General features: G+C 35.0%; 2 protein-coding genes across 2 annotated transcripts; both read left to right on the top strand.

Moving 5' to 3' along the window:
- Positions 1-724: 724 nt before the first annotated feature.
- Positions 725-12,790, top strand: LOC139891269 (DNA polymerase epsilon catalytic subunit A-like). Its single transcript, XM_071874223.1, has 37 exons — positions 725-1,069; positions 1,757-1,861; positions 1,974-2,138; positions 2,244-2,420; positions 2,604-2,717; positions 3,067-3,171; positions 3,262-3,380; positions 3,460-3,687; positions 3,787-3,892; positions 3,981-4,060; positions 4,147-4,323; positions 4,419-4,503; positions 4,997-5,077; positions 5,185-5,328; positions 5,432-5,527; positions 5,637-5,837; positions 5,960-6,014; positions 6,089-6,231; positions 6,304-6,758; positions 7,087-7,429; positions 7,520-7,594; positions 7,700-7,890; positions 7,976-8,159; positions 8,245-8,309; positions 8,412-8,544; positions 8,630-8,731; positions 8,825-8,908; positions 9,471-9,545; positions 9,638-9,697; positions 10,215-10,477; positions 10,556-10,765; positions 10,858-10,924; positions 11,040-11,168; positions 11,295-11,471; positions 11,579-11,764; positions 11,858-11,964; positions 12,410-12,790. The coding sequence occupies exons 1-37, from the start codon at positions 725-727 to the stop codon at positions 12,768-12,770; spliced, it is 5,793 nt and encodes a 1,930-aa protein (XP_071730324.1). The 3' UTR covers positions 12,771-12,790.
- A 3,289-nt stretch (positions 12,791-16,079) lies between these two features.
- Positions 16,080-17,093, top strand: LOC139891258 (uncharacterized). Its single transcript, XM_071874213.1, has 2 exons — positions 16,080-16,883; positions 16,938-17,093. Exons 1-2 carry the CDS (start codon positions 16,080-16,082, stop codon positions 17,091-17,093), a joined length of 960 nt encoding a protein of 319 aa, XP_071730314.1.
- The last annotated feature ends 3,495 nt before the right edge of the window (positions 17,094-20,588 follow it).

The raw sequence follows: 20,588 nt of genomic DNA, 5'->3' as shown, positions 1-20,588 counted from the left end.
CGATAGGATACACCATTAAGTCCCCCCAGTTTAATGACTTAAGCGTTTGAAAAATGATTAAGTTGTTAAACTTTTGATAAACACATCCCAACCAAGTCTCCACGTTTCCCTTTTGCATCGGGGAGCACATTACAGGCATTAAATGATAGGCGAAATTTACTGACATCGTGATGATTGCTTTTCGCATGGCTATAATACCCCACGCGCCTCTAGCTGTAAAAAGGCATTTCGATGTACTCGTCCTTTAATCGTGTCCTTATACGTGTGTGGTTGAAAATAAAACGCTCAAAATCACCACCGATCACAGCTGTTATATCTTCTCCCTTTTTAACCACCAAAAACCCTAATCAATTTTTCACTTTCACAGCTTTTTTCTACAGTCTTCATCATCTACCATCAATACCCTCTTTATTTCCTGTTACATTAAAGCTTTAATAGCAGCCATAAAGGATGTTACAGCTATTCATAGCAGAGTAAATGAGAAATATTTGGGCGAGCTACTGCAACGTTTTCCTAGATTAGCTGGCATTGAACCAATTATTCCTGCAACTAATGCCAGAGCCTGATCACCACCCCCTGGCAAGGTTGCTATTTATTGCCATTCAATTTTCAACTTTTGTTTGCGACTGCCATTTACGCCGTTCTTTTTAGAAGTTTGCAAGTTCTAGGTGTTGCCGTTGGGTAATTCGAACCAGCATCAATTCGAAAGATTCTTATTTTTGAAATGTATTGCCACGCAAGAAATATAGAGCCATCTATTCGTATATTTTGCCATTTGGTGCGTATAGCATCCCACGAAAAAGGTTGGTTTATATTCAACAAAGTTCATGGTTTTCTGAGACCTGCACTTGATCATCCCAGCAATGATTGGTACGCTTCATTTATCTTTATAAATGAAGATGCAATTGATGATAAATACTCAGCTGCTCGAGTTTGGCGTAAATACTTGCATACCGTATCAGTTACCTTTCCGAGACTAAAGAACAAGGAAAACATGTTGTTTAAGAGAATTAAAGCTGAACAGATCAATGACGTTAAATATGGAGAACACATGCTTTCGTTGACATCTGTAAGCCAGGATTGAGATATCACACAAGGTTATGCCTGTGTTCTTGCTGGCAGGAAGAGTAAGTGCTTACTTTTGCTATATATGCTTAATAAAATGCTCCCCTTTATTTATCCTATTAATCCCTGTGACTGTTAATATTCTGCATAAATTACTCTGCTTACCGCCATGCGATCGTCATCTTACTCACAACTTACCTTTACCACGTAAACAATTATTGACGATACTCCCATTCCTGAAGAGGATGCTGTAAGGGAGGAGGAAGATCAAGAAGAAGAAGTAGAAGACATAGGTATGAACCGAGTTGCTTCTAGGGAACGTCGTGACTCGGGTAATGAGAATGATATCACTGAATTTAGTAAAATACCATACCACAACCTGTATTTGTTTTCTTTTAGGCCCAGTACTGGTGGATTTTATAATCCCGACCCTTCTTTATACATTATGCCACCCTTGAAATCTTGTGAAGCATATTGGAACTCTTTTATAAGTAACAATTTCCCTTTGTCTCCAACAGCTAGTGCATCACACCAAGATACTACATTAGTGACTCTTCCGCCTTCCGCCAAGAGAAGAAGAACTGGTCAAAATCCTCCGTTATCCGCTCAACAAGGAGCTGGCACTAGTTCTTCTCAGCAACAAATTACGCTTCCCAATCTTGACACAAATATACTTTCCTTCTTTTTAAAGGGACCACCACACTCTTACCAGGATTTCATGAATTTTTTAAACGCCATGATGTGTCCTTCACTAGCCCAATTTTTTAGCAGCATATCTGATGCAGATGCTAAGAAGGTATGGACTTGGTAGAAATGATCATCTATATGGTTCAACAATCTATTCTTAAGGGCATTTTAAGCTATTTAGAATGTTTTTTAATATTTATCTTGGAAATACTTAATTGCAGATGATGGCATCCTATTCTGTATCCGATGCTGTATCAACGTATTACTTGTATATGACTTATGTTCATCCGTTTATTTTCTCCCTTGCAACTATAATACCAATGCCACCTGATGAAGTATTGCGTAAAGGAAGTGGGACCCTTTGTGAAATGCTTCTCATGGTTCAGGTGCGTGGTTTGGACATATCTTGTAACCTGATTGATTTATATTTTCTTGATTTGCATACTACATAAGTTAAAACCTCACACTTTAACTTTGTGTTATATATGCAGGCATACATGGCAAATGTTATATGTCCTAATAAGCACCAAGCTGAACCAGAAAAGTTTTATAACAGTCGCCTTCTTGAAAGTGAGACATATATTGGTGGCCATGTAGAGTGTCTAGAAACTGGTGTCTTCAGATCTGACCTTCCAACTAGTTTCAAACTTGATCCATCTGCCTTTAAGGTAAATTTGGAACTGGAAATGTACTTAGATTAATTAAATTTAGTTAAATATAGTATTAGTTATCAGTCAGATGTAATATATCTATCTATACACATACGTGTGTGTGTGGTTGGACAAGACTTGTATAGCATGTTGTTTGAGATGTTAGCTAACTTTAGCTTGGTTTTATGTTATTTTCTCCAGCAACTTATCGAAAATCTTGATCGTGATCTGCTATATGCTATTAGAGTTGAGGGTAAGATGGACATTGAATCAGTTTTAAACTACAACGAAGTGAAGAATGCTATCATGGAAAAGGTACTGTAAGGACTTTAACTGCATGTGGTTGTAATGACGCTAGGAAATAGCATAAATTTTCCAGTGGCATGACAAGTTTTAATTGTCAACTGGCAATGTTCTATTTTACTGGTCTTTTGAAGTCTCCATGAAACATTTATTGTATCTATGTGTGACAAATACTGAAGGGGCTTGTTCACCGTAGTCGTGGTCTTTCGTTTGTTATCTCGCCTAACAACTTAAGATCATATCCACTATAGATATTCTTTTCTCACATGCTTCGTATGCTTCTATAAGCTATATCTGAAGTCCAAGGAGCTATAAAGATGTTGCAAATTTACACCTAGTTTATTTCTTTTTACATTTGCAGCTTATTTCATTACGAGATGAACCGACACGAGAAGAATGCCCTCTTATTTATCATCTAGATGTTGCTGCGATGTATCCCAATATTATTTTGACAAACAGACTTCAGGTTCACACATCGATTATCTTTTAGAAATATGTATATGTTGATGTAACTTGCTACTTACTGATAAAAACCATTACTTTTATGCAATATCAGCCACCATCTATCGTTTCAGATGAGGTTTGCACTGCATGTGATTTCAATCGTCCAGGGAAAACTTGTCTTAGAAAACTTGAATGGGTTTGGCGTGGAGAAACATATACAGCAAAGAGAAGGTACATATGTTTACTCTTTTACCTTAACTTGGCTACTTATTCATAATTGAATTTTACTTATCTCAAAATTGGAAATTAGTGATTACTATCATATTAAGAGGCAAATTGAATCCGAGTTTGTTGATGGGTCCACATCAAAACCGTTTCTTGACCTGCCTAAAGTGGACCAACAATTGAAGTTGAAAGATCGTTTAAAGAAATACTGCCAAAAGGCATATAAGCGAGTGCTTGATAAACCAGTTACTGAGGTTCGTGAAGCAGGGATATGCATGCGTGAGAATCCGTTTTACGTTGATACTGTCAGAAGGTAAGCATTGCGTTAATCTATGCAGTTTAATGCACATAACTTTATTGTCTGCCTGTGTATGTAGTATGAGATCATAACATTTTATCTTGTGTATTAAAGTTTTCGTGATAGAAGATATGAATACAAAGGACTCAATAAAGTGTGGAAGGGGAAATTGTCAGAAGCAAAGGCTAGTGGAAATCCTATAAAAATCCAGGAAGCACAAGTAATTTTATCGTGACCTTTTCAATTAGTATTTTAAATTACTATTATACTTAAGTTTTATTTATTGTTGATATATTTTATTATTGCAGGATATGGTGGTTCTTTATGATTCACTTCAGCTGGCACATAAATGTATTCTGAATTCTTTCTATGGATATGTCATGCGCAAGTATGTATTTTATGTAGCATAGATTTTTTACACATTTTTTTATAATGTAATGTAAATAAATATGACATTATATTTTATTGTTTCAGAGGTGCAAGATGGTATTCAATGGAAATGGCAGGAGTTGTTACTTATACTGGAGCAAAAATTATCCAAAATGCTAGTTTACTGGTTGAAAAGATTGGAAGACCACTTGAACTGGACACAGATGGTATATGGTGTGCTTTGCCCGGGTCATTTCCCGAAAACTTCACTTTTAAAACGAGGTGTGTTTTTTTTTTTCTGCCAAATTATTAATGTGAATTTGTTGTAGTTTTTTGGCACTGCATTTTTTTCACCTTCTTTGGAACTTCAATTGCAGAGACTCAAAGAAGCTAACAATTTCCTATCCATGTGTTATGCTAAATGTTGATGTGGCAAGAAACAACACAAATGACCAATACCAGGTTAGATGGGTTATCATTTCTATTCCGCTCCTGTAATTATTTCACTTAAGACAAGTTTTATAATAGGTTATCTAATAATAAATAGAGATTTATGGTTTTGGCCCATGGTTGATTTGGTATGCGTTTTTATCTCAAATGGGTTCAATAAAAAAAAGTTTAGCTTGAAGAGGATGGGGATGAATGGGTTGAAACTTGACAGTTATTAAACTCGTCTCTTATCAATGTATCCAATTTTTTAAAATTCTTTTATTTGATTTGTTGTAATATTATTTTCTTGTTATCTTGGAAATAATTAAGAAATGTTATTTCTTAAATGTTAAAGAAACTGTCAAGAAAACGTTTGCAGGCAAATCTGTATGACCTGGCCTAGAGTTGTACTAAAATTTGACTTGTTTTAACCCTCCACACAACCTGGTCATCTATTAAACAGTTAATTTACTTATTGGTTTAGATATATTATGTCTGAAATCTTTGTGTTCTGTTTTTTCATCAGACTCTCAAAGATCCTGTCAACAGAACTTATACAACACACAGTGAATGTTCTATTGAATTTGAAGTCGACGGACCATATAAGGTAAATGGAAAAATCCTTAAAGTGACATCATGTTTTGGCAATTACTGTAATTTATTAGTTATCTGGTCAAGGAACCTCTCATGCTCATGTACTATTTCTGAATGAAGGCAATGATCCTACCCGCATCTAAAGAAGAAGGAATTTTAATAAAGAAGCGGTATGCTGTTTTTAATGACGATGGTACTCTTGCCGAACTTAAGGGCTTTGAAATAAAAAGGAGGGGTGAACTAAAGCTTATTAAAGTTTTCCAAGTACTATCTTCATCTCATAAATCTGTTTGGTTTGTTTTTTCATATATTTTGTTAGTTATAGCTAGGAGTTTTCTCATAACACTTGAAATCCAACTGTATTCAGGCTGAACTTTTTGACAAGTTTCTTCATGGGTCTACCTTAGAGGAATGCTATTCTGTAGTTGCTTCAGTTGCCAACCGTTGGCTTGATCTTCTAGATGTACGTAATCAAATTTTAATCACGTTTTTGTTAAGTTTTTGGTTTTGGTTTGTTTATATGACAAGAAAATGAGGATGTACAAAGCTTATCTGATAATTAAATATTTCAGAATCAAGGGAACGATATTGCAGACAGTGAGTTGCTTGATTACATATCAGAATCAAGCACTATGAGCAAGTCTTTAGTAGATTATGGTGAACAAAAATCGTGTGCAGTGACCACAGCAAGGCGTCTTGCTGATTTTCTAGGAGATGCAATGGTTAAAGACAAAGGGCTACGTTGTCAATACGTTGTTGCATGTGAACCACGCGTAAGTGACTTAATATTTCTGTTAAAAATAGCCATCTGATATTTTTTATTGTATATTTCATTTCCATTATACACCATTCTTAAAATTGAATCTTGATCAAATTTGTATCTTGATGAGAACAGGGAACTCCAGTGAGTGAAAGGGCTGTTCCTGTTGCTATATTTGAAACTGATGCTGGTAGAACTCTTGACTGTTATGCCTATATTGTTTTGAACTTGAAGGGACAAAGACTTACTTTGTTTCATTTGCAGAAATAATGAAGTTCTATGTGAAAAAGTGGTGCAAAATCTCATCAGATATTGGCATTCGATCCATTATTGACTGGTCATATTACAAACAAAGGCTTAGCTCTGCAATACAAAAAATTATTACTATTCCAGCAGCAATGCAGAAGGTACACTATTTCTCATAAGTTAGTGAAGTATTACATCTTTTTGGCTTGCAACTGATATGTATGTTTGTTCAGGTTTCAAACCCTGTTCCAAGAGTAGTTCATCCTGATTGGTTGCACAAGAAGGTTCGTGAGAAAGAGGACAAAATGCGTCAAAGAAAGTTGGTTGATATATTTAGTTCTTTGAAAAAGGGTAATGAAGATGGCCCACAAATTGATGCAAATGGAAAAGATCATTTACCCCATGAACAAAATGTTGTGGATCTAGAGGACTTCGGGAACAATCGAAAAGCTTCAAATGTTGGACCTAGACCTATCAGTCGTTCTTATGAAACCAACCCGAATGCAAGTGGCAAAGGAAGTTCTAGGGAAAAACCTGGTCAGGATAAAAACATGCATCCACTGATGTCATCACCACAACCGTTGGATATCAATGATGAGGAAATAGATAGACATTTGGATTACCAAGGATGGCTCGATTCAAGGAAACGTAAGTGGAAGCAGATTCGTGAAAAAAGGAAGAGGCAAAAGTAAGTATCTTGGGTGCCCCAATACTATCATGGGTGTGCATAGAAAAGAATAGATGGTCAAATTGGTTAGGCAGGTTTGGAAACGTGTCAATATGGGCGGGTTCAAATGTGTCTATATAATGAGTTGGATTTTATGTTGTAAAGGCCAATAATAATTATTACAATTATTTCAATGCTTTTGAACTGTTCCCCTTATAGCAAAATTTATCGACCTATTAGGATAAGTAAACGATCCCTCTTAACCCATTTTTGAATAAATCGATCAAAATTGCCGCCTCCAGCGACGATCTATATTGATTGTTGATTGTGGTATATTTTGGCTTGCCAGGTTGGACCGTATGGACAAGTTTAATCAAAGGGATGCAGTTTCTGGTATTCCTAATGGGGTGGCATATAAGACACAAGCCAAGGGAACTGGGGTTGGCTCATATTTTAAAAGGCGAGAAGCAGCCGTAGGAGTTAGCCACTGGCAGATAATTCAACTTGTTCCAAGTTTGCAACCTGGCCAGTTTTTTGCTTGGGTTGTTGTGGATGGAACCATGCATAAGATCCCTGTCAATGTTCCCAGAGTATTTTATGCTAATTATAAAACTCCTACAACTGAAGAATTACCTGGAAGACTTGTCAATAAGATTCTTCCTCATGGACGCCGTTCCTATAACTTGATTGAGGTAAAAAAATCTGTAATTTTATAACTTTTTTTACTAAGGAAATGATTAATCTACACAAGCTAAATGATTAGCATACTGTATCATGTATAGGTCGTTACTGGTGAAGTTGAGTTTATAGAAGAAAGCAGGAAACTTGCTGCTCACCTGGCCGATCCTGATGTGGAGGTCAGTTTAATATTAACAGTTCCAGATTGCTGGTTTGCCTATTTCCAAAAATTATTAAACTCATCAAACTTGTTTTTATCTGCTATATGTTCAATCACATTTCAGGGGTTATATGAAATGAAAGTAGGGCTCGATTTTAATTCTATTCTTCAGATTGGTTGCGTTTGTAAAGTGGATAAATCAGCCAAGAAGCGAGATCCGAAAGATGGTTGGGATTTAAGTGAATTGCACATGAAAACCACTACAGAATGCTCTTATCTGGATTCTTCCATCCCTTTTTTCTACTTATATCAAAGGTAAGTTAAAGATTTTATTGCATTTTCTTGATGATTATTATAGGGTGAGAACTGAAAATTGTCTTTGTATCATTTTCAATTCCAGCACATCCGAAGCGCGTGGTATATATCTTATATATTTTCCATCATCTTCAACCATCCATGCGATAGTGGTTCATCGTTTTCAGAATAAAGACTTATCACCAAATATTTTAGAGAAACAGTTTCGTGAAGCATGCAACGCATTGTCAATTGAACCTTCTATGTCTAGAGAAGCTTCCAGTTTCAAGGTCAGCTTTGACTTTTCTAATCCAAAAATGTCATGTAATATAATGTCATGTTTCGTGGCTTATTAAGTTTCATGAAATCATTCAGGTGGACTATGTTGGAAACCCCAGGGATGCTGAAAAGATCTTACAGATATCGATAAGTGAATTCAGGTATTTGATTTTCCAAGCAATAATAACATTATATAATACAAAGCTTTTTTTTTTTTTTTTTTTGTGTGTGTGTATTTTTTTTAAGTCTCTACTGATTGACAGACATCAGCATCATGGACCTGCAATTGCTGTAATCGAGTGCCCAGACGTCAACTCAATGAAGTCCGGTATACGGGCTTTAGATGATTTCCCGTGCGTCAACATTCCTTCTAATGCTCGTGACAGTGAATATCAGGTAGTTGACTAACCTTATTAACTGCTTCAACTGATGAGCTGACATTGTTTTGGTACTCATTATACTCTTTTGTTGCTCTATACAGACTCTTGGGTGGCAAAATGGAGCGGCAAAAATCGGGTTGCAGCGTTGTGCTGCATCATCTCTTTGGTTAAATGAAAAAATTTCTCTTTCCAGATATTCCCATGTAATATTTATATCTGCTTCGGCCTTCGTGTGTATATGTCATCAACATTTTTAAGTCGTTATTACTGAGTTTATGATGATGTTATTTGAACAGGTTCCACTAGGCAATTTTGAAATAGATTGGCTTATGCACACTGCTGATATCTTCTTTTCAAGAGCATTACGTGATCAACAACAGGTATGTCTCTGGTTCATGTTATTAATTTAGAGGTGGTCAGGACTGTTTACTTGTCAATAGGCGATTTGTGCTCTTAACGGGTTTAATAAAAGAAAAATGAGTAACTTATAACTGAAGGGTTAAACAGATTGAACTGGTGGAAAATCCGCTTTAGATCAAAGAGTTATAACTGAAGTAATACAATATTGTGGTCACGTTGGACACAGAAATTTATTTTATAACTGAATAATTGGACAAAGTGTCAACAGAAGCTGTTTCGATCTGAACATAAATTACTACTGTTTCAACCGGACCCGGTTTGGCCTGTCGCCCAATCTGACCAACCCACCCATTTTGCCACCTCTAGCCAGTATCATGTTCAGCATATGTTTGCTTATGCTGACTTGTAAATCAATTTGCTTTATGCATGTGTAAGTCTATTTTTCTAAGACATCAGTTTATGCTTTACTGATTATGTTTATTGACTTTTTAATCACGTTCTTTGAAAGTTGAACATTGAATATTATTGAGTATCATGTCTGTTTTTATTTATCTCGCCTTGTTGTTTTCACAATATATGCAGATACTTTGGATATCAGATGATGGAAATCCAGACCTTGGAGGGAATCATGAAGAAGAGACTTGTTATTCTGATGAGGTAAAATCTTATGAACGATCTCACTCTAGAATCTAGTTTGAAATTCTTTTATGATCTAAATTGCATTTTTTTTTTTTTTTTTTTGAAAATAGGTCAATCAACCAGTTCTTATTTATCCCGGTGCTTATAGGAAAGTGACAATTGAGCTAAAGGTCTGTTATTTTCTTTATTTTTATTCTGTTTCTTATTCTGTCACTGCGCTACTTTAAGAGAACCAATGGAAAGTTGAAAACTCGGGAGAACCATATTATTGTTTGTTAATTTGCATACGATTTTGTCAAAAAAGGCTGAAGTTAATGAAAATCACTGAAATGTTGAATCCTGTAAAATTATGTGTTCAAAGGAATTTTAGATGATGTTTCACCTGTGAATGGTCAAAATCGTTTGTGTGTGAACAAATAATGGTTTATTTTCTTTTTGTCCTCACCAATGCTCACGTGTATGAAGTTAATCACATGTGAAAAATCACCAATTTGTGGTAGTTCACGAATTTTTAATGGGTTTATTTAGTACTCATCGATGATTGATAAATATGTGTGTGTGTGTGTGTGTGTGTGTGTGTGTGTTATTCACTATTTATTAATGAAGGGTTAGGTTCTCTCTTGATCCAGTTCCCCTATATATTTGGAGAGAACCAAGGAATCCTTATAAATTGCCTAATTTGTGCAGATTCATCACTTGGCTGTTAATGCTTTGCTAAAGAGCAACCAAGTAAATGAAATGGAGGGAGGTACCTTGTTTGGGTTTGACCAGGATTTGACTTCTGGATCACTTCTTCCAAATGAGCAGTTAGGATATGATGTGGACACATCTTGTTCACAGGCCTTTCGTGTGCTTAAACAATTGATTCAAAGATGTCTTGCTGACGCAGTTTCATCAGGAAACATATACGCTGATGCAATGTTACAACATTTATACAGATGGCTCTGCAGGTACTTTCTCGTTTTCTTCCTAAATGCATCCATTGTATTTTGACTTAATGTTGACTTACAATTTATTCTGTAATCCAGTCCGTGGTCAAAACTTCACGATCCAGCTCTTCATCGAATGCTTCACAAGGTCATGCAAAAGGTTTTTGCGTTACTGCTAGCCGAATTTCGGAAATTGGGTGCCACTATTATATTTGCCAATTTTTCAAGAATTATATTAGACACTGGAAAGTCAGACTTATTTGCTGCCCAAGCTTACTGTGATAGCTTACTGAAAACTATACAATCAAGGTTGGATGTTTTGCATATTTCATTCAAAAGTTAGTTAAACTGATTCGTGCCCTTATATCATCTTTAATTTCTTTATCATTTGGATTTATTAGAGATTTGTTTGAATGGATTGAGCTTGAACCCATGCAATTTTGGCACTCACTCCTATTCATGGATCAGGTCAGCTAAATAAGAATATCTTTATTTCTACTTCTGAGCTACATTGTTAATTATTTAAAACTTGATAGTTTTATTTGGGTCGACCGATAATTTACCATTCAATGTTGTATAACAGTACAACTTTGGTGCAATTCAAGGTATATCATCAGATGAAACAAATGATAGCACATATACTGTTCCTATTCCCCAAGTGGAAGTTGTATCCATGTGGAATATTGCTGAAAACCTGCCAATGGAGACTCAGGTACATGACCTTTTTGAACATCAACATGCAAATATTTTTAATCATTTACGATTGCAGTCCATCTTTCGTACCCTTGTTGTCTGATGTATTTGACTATTTATTTATTTAATTATTCAAAATTTTCAGGAACGCTTCATTTCTACAGTCTCAGAGTTTCTATACATCCCTTGGAAATTTGCACAAGTTGAACTAAGAAAAAGAGCAACTATAAGGGATGATGATGATGATTCATGCACTCCATCAATCACTGCTGCTGCTGCTGAAGTATTTGAATCATCCATGACTGAACATCTTAGGGAGCAGGTCTAATTCAGAACGATTGGTTTTTTTATGGAATCTGACAACTTTTTTTTTTTTTTTTTAATAATATGTTATTTTTTTATATTTTTATTTTTAATTTTTGGTTACAGATTAGAACTAACTTCAGTGGAAAACTATTGAAGATAGTTCGTGAAACTGATCATCACATGAGAAAAACAGGCAAATCTCAGGCAGTTCAAGATAATACTATGAATAAAGGAAACCCAGCGTTAGAATTCATTAAGCATGTGTGTGCTGTTCTTCTTCTTGACCAATATGTGCAGCATGATATTAGGGTAAGAACTTTTCAATAATGATTTCCGGTTTCTTTTTATAATGGGCTATCTGTTGATTTTATTAGTCTTCTTATTCATTTAAAAAAAATGCAGATATTGAGGAGGAATCTGTTAAAGTTGGTGCATGTAAGGGAGTTTGCTCCAGAGGCACAGTTTCAAAATTCTTCATTCTCCTTCACTCTACCAAACGTGATTTGCAGGTAAAATAATACGAGTATATTCTTGATCAATAAAAATAAAATATAAAACTATAGCATAATAGGATCTCATGCACTATGTTCTTGACCATAATACCTTTGTGGGGCTTGATTGTTTATAGTATAGTAGTTGTAGTTTTAATTTTAAATACAAAATAATTTACATAAGCAGTCTCTTTTTTTTTTTTCAGCGAAAAACAGTAATTAAAAATAAAATAGATCATTAGATCCAAGATCTAGTTGTGATACAAGTGTAAGACGCATGCTACGTCTGAATAACAGATCCAAATATTATATCATGCATTTTACAAAGCTTTAACATGTGTACCAAATCAACCTTAACCTATTCTTAGTTGGTAGGCTATTAAACATCATTTTTTTCCCAGTAAATCTACAGTTGTTTATGTGAACGTTTAACGTTTCTAATTGTAATGTACGAATTTGGCAGTTACTGCAACGACTGTCGAGATCTAGATTTGTGTCAGGATCGAGCTCTATTAACTCAAGAGTGGAGATGTGGTGTTCCGCAATGTGGTCAACTTTACAACCGAGAGGTGATGGAAAATAGTCTTGTGCAAATTGTCCGACAGAGAGAACGACTTTACCATCTTCAAGATTTGGTTTGTTTAAAATGCAAGCAAATCAAAGCTGCACATTTGGCTGAACATTGTGGTTGCGCTGGATCTTTTATTCTCAGAGAGGATGTGAAAGATTTTAGGGACAAAATGGAAGTGTTTCTAAACATTGCCAGGTTTCAAAAGTTTCAATTACTCGAAGAATGTGTTTCCTGGATTCTTGAATTAAACTAAAAAAAGAAAAACAAATATAGTTGAGCTTATTATGTATTCATTTTTTATTTAGTATATATGTATTATGTTTAAGTGAATAGTATATTTATCAAAAATAAACATTTTTAGAAGCAGGAAGAACAGAGGTATCCAGATTATTATGTTATTTTGAAGTTTTTGTTATGTTATTTGTTAAATTTTAAACTAGTGCTTTCTGTTCAAGAAAAAATGTTGCTGAAAGAAAAAGATTCAAACAGCAATATCAAAAGTAGCTGTATACTTTGTTTTAAATTTTACACTTTGCAGTTTGCACTTAGTTTTCAAATTTACACTTGAACTTTAAGAAAGGCAACAAATTAGCTGGCTTTTAATGGATTATGATCTTACCAACTAAAATTGACTAAGCTAATAAACTTCCTTTATAATTGAGGAATATCTTTTACCAAAAGATCCGGATATGATTCTCTCTCAACTTTCGGCTAACAACCCCATACCTTTAATTTGAATATCTTTTACCCAACAACCACACACCACCACAATCCACCACCCAACCACCATCTTCATCACCAAAATTCACCCAAAAAATTCATTTTTAATTTCTTTTTTCGAGAAACCACCAACAAACATCACCATAATACACCATCCAACCATTACCTTCACCCAAAATCGGTAACCACATAAGCTAAGAGTTAAATAATCATGCCGCTCCCCTACACCCCTTTCACCTTCCCTACTTCACCTTTCACGCCTCCTTTTCCGGCAAATCAACGCCGGACAACAACCTTCAAACCTAAATTCAATAATCAATCAACCACCGGGAAGTGGTTGCACCAAAATAGTGTGAACAAAAACGGTGAGAGAGAGAGAACTAATGTGAGTTTTGCAGGTTATGATTGCAGGAGGAGCACGGCGGCGGCGCACGAAGGTTACGGGTTTGGCTACGACAGATCGGTTTATAGGGTTAACGTCAATCGGGTAACATCTTTCTTATTCTTTAATTTTCCAACTAACTGGGATGTTGAAGAAATTTGGAGAAATTACAAAAATTTTGGTCAGTTATCGGATATCTACATGGCAAAGAGATTGTTACCAAGTGGGCAACGATTTGGTTTCGTTCGTTACGAAGGTATCTCAGATCCAGAGTCGTTTGCTATTAAGTTATGTCAGATTAAAGCAGGCGAATATTATCTTAGGGTTTATAAGGCTCGTTCTGAAAAAGCAAGAAACGATAGGTTTTCCAACCCTAATCTACAACAGACAATAACAATATCCCTCATCCTCCACCCCACTCCAACCCATTCAATCAAACTCGTCATCGTTCCCAAAACCATAAGTCTACCCATCATACCTTCCATAGTGCTAACCCTCCTAAAAATCATATCTCCAACATCCATCAGATCCGTACTCCTTCGAAAGCATGGCAACCTAAAGCAACAAATAACATCCATACCAACATCAATGCCAATACCTCAACCAACCATCAACATTCAAACAACTTTTCTCAACTTGCAGCCAATTCAAACAATTCTGAAAACCCTAATCAACATGCAAAACATGAACCTGAAACTAATCATAATGAACATGAACCAAATCCCAATCGTCAAAGAACAATAAACGTTGAAGATGAAGAAGAACCGGCAGTGTCATTCAATCGAACCTTATTAGGAAACGTGGAAAAAATCGATATTCTTGAACAATTACATTATCTTTGTGATGAAGAAGGACTTAACAATTATTCAATCAAATACCTAGGTGGTCTAGAAGTTATGATAATGTTTGATTCTCATGAGACAATCGAAAATATTCTAGCTGATGATGACCATAACATCCGCAGATGGATTCTTAATATCAGAAGGTGGGATGATAATCGCTTACGATCAACTAGATTAACTTGGGTCAATATTTACGGGGTCCCGGTTTCATGTTGGAAAGTTAACACGTTCAAAAAAATCGCTCAATGGTGGGGTCCTGTTTTTGATTATGAAAACTGCTCTATTGAAAGTAAAGATCAAAATCTAATAGCCGGAAGAGTCCTTATCAAAGTTCATGGTACTAAGCCAATTGAGGAAACCATTAAGTTAAAAACTAAATCCACCATTTTCTTTTCTACAATCTCAGAAAATAGTAGAAATGTTTTCGAGCTCGAATTGGATGACGATGAGAATTCAAGTGTATGGTGTTCAGAGAGAGAAGATGACAATGAGATTAATTTAGATGATGAATGGGTCTCGGAAACTGTATCACCAGAGAAAAAAGAAAGAATGGAAGATCAATCATCCAAATGTCTGAACACAGGTGACAATTTCGAGGAGTGCATTAATGATAATCAAAAAAGTAACACAGATTCATCAAAAAATGATCCTCAAAACGCTTCGAATCTGAAAAGTCCACCTCAATCACCCCAAGGTAATCATTTTGATGTCTCTGGTCAGAATCATATCTCGGCCCATACAAATCCACCGAATGTTCCCAACCCAAATGAAAAAAACACTCAACCTGACCCATCAGCCCACGAACCCACCACACATAAAATCTGCACAAACAAATCCAGTCCATCCGGCCCAATTTTAATTCAAACCCAGCGCAACTTAAACATTCAAGACTCAACCAATCATGGCCCACATATAGCTCAACCCAGTAAACAAAATGAAGCTGCTCCATGTTCAAACACTCATCGTAGTCCACAACACTCTAGCCCAACTCACATTCCTTCTGCAATCCTTTCTGATACCGAACCCAGAGAAACCACTCCAATATCATCCAATTCTGATCACTGTCAAGAACAAAATCCATCTTTCGTTCCGATTTCCTTCAGTCTAGTAAGAACCTTAAACCTGGATAAACTTACAAGCACCAATCCTCCTCATTTTAAAACACGTCACTCTAAACATAACTCCGTTCTTTCCTCCAAATCAATCAACACCAAAGCCAAAAGATCGACACTCTCTCCTACCTTACAATTCCCACCTCCTCGTAAACCCAACATTGTCACAACAAATACATCATTATCATCTTCAAATATCCCATGTTCTAAAAGCTGTCACAAAGATAAGTCAACAAAATACAAGAAACGTAGTAGCACTCCAACCACCCTTAAAACCACATCCCATTTTCTCCAATTCAAAAATCTAGCTAGACAAAAATCAACCTCCAAGCCTACTAAAACCACATCAAAATCCAACCTTCCGTCCACCTCAAGTAAATCACTTACCACTTCTAAAAGCTCCGATAGTATTGGTCTCGAAATTTATGGGAGCAAACTTGGATTACGTTGGGATAATAAATCCCAATAATTCGCGGTCATTTCTTCTCGTTTCCTCATGTTTTTAAATGAAGATTCTAACTCTCAATATCCGCGGATTCGGTAAAGATGTTGAGTCAGAAAGTAAGGTAAATTGGTTTTGTAAAATGTGCCAAACTAAAAATCCGGACATAGTTTTCGTTCAAGAATCTAAATGTAATACAGTTGATGATAGGTGGGTTGAACTCATTTGGGGTTCATCAAATGTTAGTTACGTACAGAAACCAAAAATTGGTAAGTCGGGTGGATTGTTAATAATTTGGGACCCATCGATCTTCGTTGTTACTGCTGCAGTCGAAAAGAGGCACTTCATAGCTATTAAAGGTAAATGGAAGGGTAAAGATAATGAATCGATCATAGTAAATGTGTACGGACCCCATAATGATAATGATAAAAGCATTTTCTTCGATAGCCTGGATGTTTTGTTAAACGTCTCAAATGTCGATTGGATTATAGGGGGTGATTTTAATGAGGTTCGTTTTAGTTCAGAATGTCAAAATTCGAGATTCATCAGTAGGCGAGCTTGTGTGTTCAATGATTTTATTGATCGTAACCAACTTATTGAAATCCCCCTACTCGGGAAAAGATTTACGAGAATTAGTGATGACGGTCGTAAATTGAGTAAGCTTGATCGTTTTTTGGTAAATGAAAGTTTTGTTCAAACATGGGGTCATACCTCTGTCATCGCCTTGGATAGACGTACTTCTGACCATTGTCCGTTGATTCTTCGAGATTCGAACATTGATTTTGGGCCTAAACCGTTTAAATTGTTTAATATCTGGCTCGAAAACAAAGATGTCGAAAAGATCATTGTTGATGCTTGGAACGAGCAGGTCTCAGGATCACGTCCGGATTGCATTTTTTGAGATCATTTGAAAAATGTAAAGAATGCTCTTCGAACATGGAGCAAATACCAATATGGAACGCTTGATGAGGAAATTGAAAATTGGCAAAATATAACCAAAGAGATGGAAGAAAAGGCTGATTCCGGTTCATTAAATGATGATGATCGAACTTCATGGATTAACGCGAGAGCAATTTAGTTGCAAAAAGAAAAAGAAAAAACCAAAATGATTCAACAAAAATCAAGAATAAAATGGTGCGAAGAAGGAGATGAAAACACCGCTTTTTTCCATTCCACGATACGGAGACGAAACAACTCTTCGAATATTAGAGGTCTCCACATTAATGGAATCTGGGAAGCAAAACCGGAAGCAATCAAAAGTGAAATCCACAATTATTTCAAATCCATTTTTGAAAATAAATGTCAAACGGTCCCTGATCTTTCTTGTCTCGATCAGTTTCCATTCCCTTCGATGTTGTTTGTTGACGCCGACATGCTTGAAGCACCCATTTCTGAATCAGATATTTGGAACACTATTAGAGATTGTGGGGATGAAAAAGCCCCTGGACCCGACGGGTTCAATCTTGGCTTTTACAAAAAATTCTTCTGGTTAATAAAAGATGACTTAAAAAAAGCTATAGATTGGTTTTGGGCTCATGGTGAAATTTCAAGAGGTTGTTGAAATGTCCCGTTCTTATTGATTAAAAACGTTCCATATTAATTGATTTCGTTGCGAGATTTTGACCTCTATATGAGATGTTTTTCAAAGACTGCATTCATTTTTAAAACAAACCATAACCTTTATTTCATAAATAAAGGTTTAAAAAGCTTTACGTAGATTATCAAATAATGATAATCTAAAATATCATGTTTACACACGACCATTACATAATGGTTTACAATACAAATATGTTACATCGAAATCAGTTTCTTGAATGCAGTTTTTACACAATATCATACAAACATGGACTCCAAATCTTGTCCTTATTTTAGTATGCAACAGCGGAAGCTCTTAGTATTCACCTGAGAATAAACATGCGTTAAACGTCAACAAAAATGTTGGTGATTTATAGGTTTAACCTATATATATCAAATCGTAACAATAGACCACAATATTTCATATTTCAATACACATCCCATACATAGAGATAAAAATCATTCATATGGTGAACACCTGGTAACCGACATTAACAAGATGCATATATAAGAATATCCCCATCATTCCGGGACACCCTTCGGATATGATATAAATTTCGAAGTACTAAAGCATCCGGTACTTTGGATGGGGTTTGTTAGGCCCAATAGATCTATCTTTAGGATTCGCGTCAATTAGGGTGTCTGTTCCCTAATTCTTAGATTACCAGACTTAATAAAAAGGGGCATATTCGATTTCGATAATTCAACCATAGAATGTAGTTTTACGTACTTGTGTCTATTTTGTAAATCATTTATAAAACCTGCATGTATTCTCATCCCAAAAATATTAGATTTTAAAAGTGGGACTATAACTCACTTTCACAGATTTTTACTTCGTCGGGAAGTAAGACTTGGCCACTGGTTGATTCACGAACCTATAACAATATATACATATATATCAAAGTATGTTCAAAATATATTTACAACACTTTTAATATATTTTGATGTTTTAAGTTTATTAAGTCAGCTGTCCTCGTTAGTAACCTACAACTAGTTGTCCACAGTTAGATGTACAGAAATAAATCGATAAATATTATCTTGAATCAATCCACGACCCAGTGTATACGTATCTCAGTATTGATCACAACTCAAACTATATATATTTTGGAATCAACCTCAACCCTGTATAGCTAACTCCAACATTCACATATAGAGTGTCTATGGTTGTTCCAAAATATATATAGATGTGTCGACATGATAGGTCGAAACATTGTATACGTGTCTATGGTATCTCAAGATTACATAATATACAATACAAGTTGATTAAGTTATGGTTGGAATAGATTTGTTACCAATTTTCACGTAGCTAAAATGAGAAAAATTATCCAATCTTGTTTTACCCATAACTTCTTCATTTTAAATCCGTTTTGAGTGAATCAAATTGCGATGATTTCATATTGAACTCTATTTTATGAATCTAAACAGAAAAAGTATAGGTTTATAGTCGAAAAATTAAGTTACAAGTCGTTTTTGTAAAGGTAGTCATTTCAGTCGAAAGAACGACGTCTAGATGACCATTTTAGAAAACATACTTCCACTTTGAGTTTAACCATAATTTTTGGATATAGTTTCATGTTCATAATAAAAATCATTTTCCCAGAATAACAACTTTTAAATCAAAGTTTATCATAGTTTTTAATTAACTAACCCAAAACAGCCCGCGGTGTTACTACGACGGCGTAAATCCGATTTTACGGTGTTTTTCGTGTTTCCAGGTTTTAAATCATTAAGTTAGCATATCATATAGATATAGAACATGTGTATAGTTAATTTTAAAAGTCAAGTTAGAAGAATTAACTTTTGTTTGCGAACAAGTTTAGAATTAACTAAACTATGTTCTAGTGATTACGAGTTTAAACCTTCGAATAAGATAGTTTTATATATATGAATCGAATGATGTTATGAACATCATTACTACCTCAAGTTTAGTAGGTAAACCTACTGGAAGTGACAAGAAATGATCTAGCTTCAAAGGATCTTGGATGGCTTGAAAGTTCTTGAAGTAGGATCATGACACAAAAACAAGTTCAAGTAAGATTTTTACTCGAATTAAGATAGTTTATAGTTATAGAAATTGAATCAAAGTTTGAATATGAATATTACCTTGAATAAGAAAGATAACCTACTGTATATAACAAAGGTTTCTTGATCTTAGATGATTACTTGGAATGGATTAGAAAGCTTGGAAGTAAATTAGTAAACTTGAAGGGATTTTTGAAGTGTTCTTGAAGTGTTCTTCCTATGATGATTATAGCTTGATTCTTGAAGTGATTTTTGATGAAGATGATGATTAACTACTGGAAAAATACGTTCATAATAGTGTGTGTGTGTTGAGAGAGAATTAGAAAGAGAATTGGAAGTGAAATGGAGTGAATGATGAGTGGTAATTGGTGAGTGGTGAGTGGGGTTAAAAGGAGTTCTAGTTAGTTGACTAGCTCATGGTAGAAGTTAAAATTGATTAGTCATACATGACATAATCAAGAGTGGAATCCCATGCTAGTTCCTATTGGTATATACTCATAGTAAATACGTTTTGAAGCTGTGTATAATACGGGTAAGAATACGACTAGAATTCTTGATGAAAGAAAAGAATGGAAAAGTAACTGTAACCATTTTCGTTAAGTATGAGTGTTTTGATATATGTCTTGAAGTCTTCCAAAAGTATTTTAATACATCTAAATACACTACATGTATATACATTTTAACTGAGTCGTTAAGTCATCGTTAGTCGTTACATGTAAGTGTTGTTTTGAAACCTTTAAGTTAACGATCTCAATTAATGTTGTTAACCCATTGTTTATTATATCTAATGAGATGTTAAATTATTATATTATTATATTATCATGATATTATGATATATTAATATATCTTAATATGATATATATACATTTAAATGTCGTTACAACGATAATCGTTACATATATGTCTCGTTTCGAAATCCTTAAGTTAGTAGTCTTGTTTATATGTATATAACTCATTGTTAATATACTTATGGAGA

Source organism: Rutidosis leptorrhynchoides, chromosome 1, assembly GCF_046630445.1.
Source record: "Rutidosis leptorrhynchoides isolate AG116_Rl617_1_P2 chromosome 1, CSIRO_AGI_Rlap_v1, whole genome shotgun sequence".
In the NCBI taxonomy this organism is placed as follows: Eukaryota; Viridiplantae; Streptophyta; class Magnoliopsida; order Asterales; family Asteraceae; genus Rutidosis; species Rutidosis leptorrhynchoides.
The sequence above is the reverse complement of the archived record's forward strand: the minus strand, read 5'-3'. Positions and strand labels throughout refer to the sequence as shown.

What these genes read in the sequence shown, in the direction of transcription:
- LOC139891269 (XM_071874223.1), top strand. Translation starts at nt 725, where the DNA reads ATGTATTGCCACGCAAGAAATATAGAGCCATCTATTCGTATATTTTGC. An exon ending in TTGATCCATCTGCCTTTAAG is followed by an intron (nt 2,421 to 2,603) that starts GTAAATTTGGAA and finishes TATTTTCTCCAG; the next exon opens with CAACTTATCGAAAATCTTGA. An exon ending in AGAATGCTATCATGGAAAAG is followed by an intron (nt 2,718 to 3,066) that starts GTACTGTAAGGA and finishes TTACATTTGCAG; the next exon opens with CTTATTTCATTACGAGATGA.
- LOC139891258 (XM_071874213.1), top strand. Translation starts at nt 16,080, where the DNA reads ATGAAGATTCTAACTCTCAATATCCGCGGATTCGGTAAAGATGTTGAG. An exon ending in TTGATGCTTGGAACGAGCAG is followed by an intron (nt 16,884 to 16,937) that starts GTCTCAGGATCA and finishes AAAAATGTAAAG; the next exon opens with AATGCTCTTCGAACATGGAG.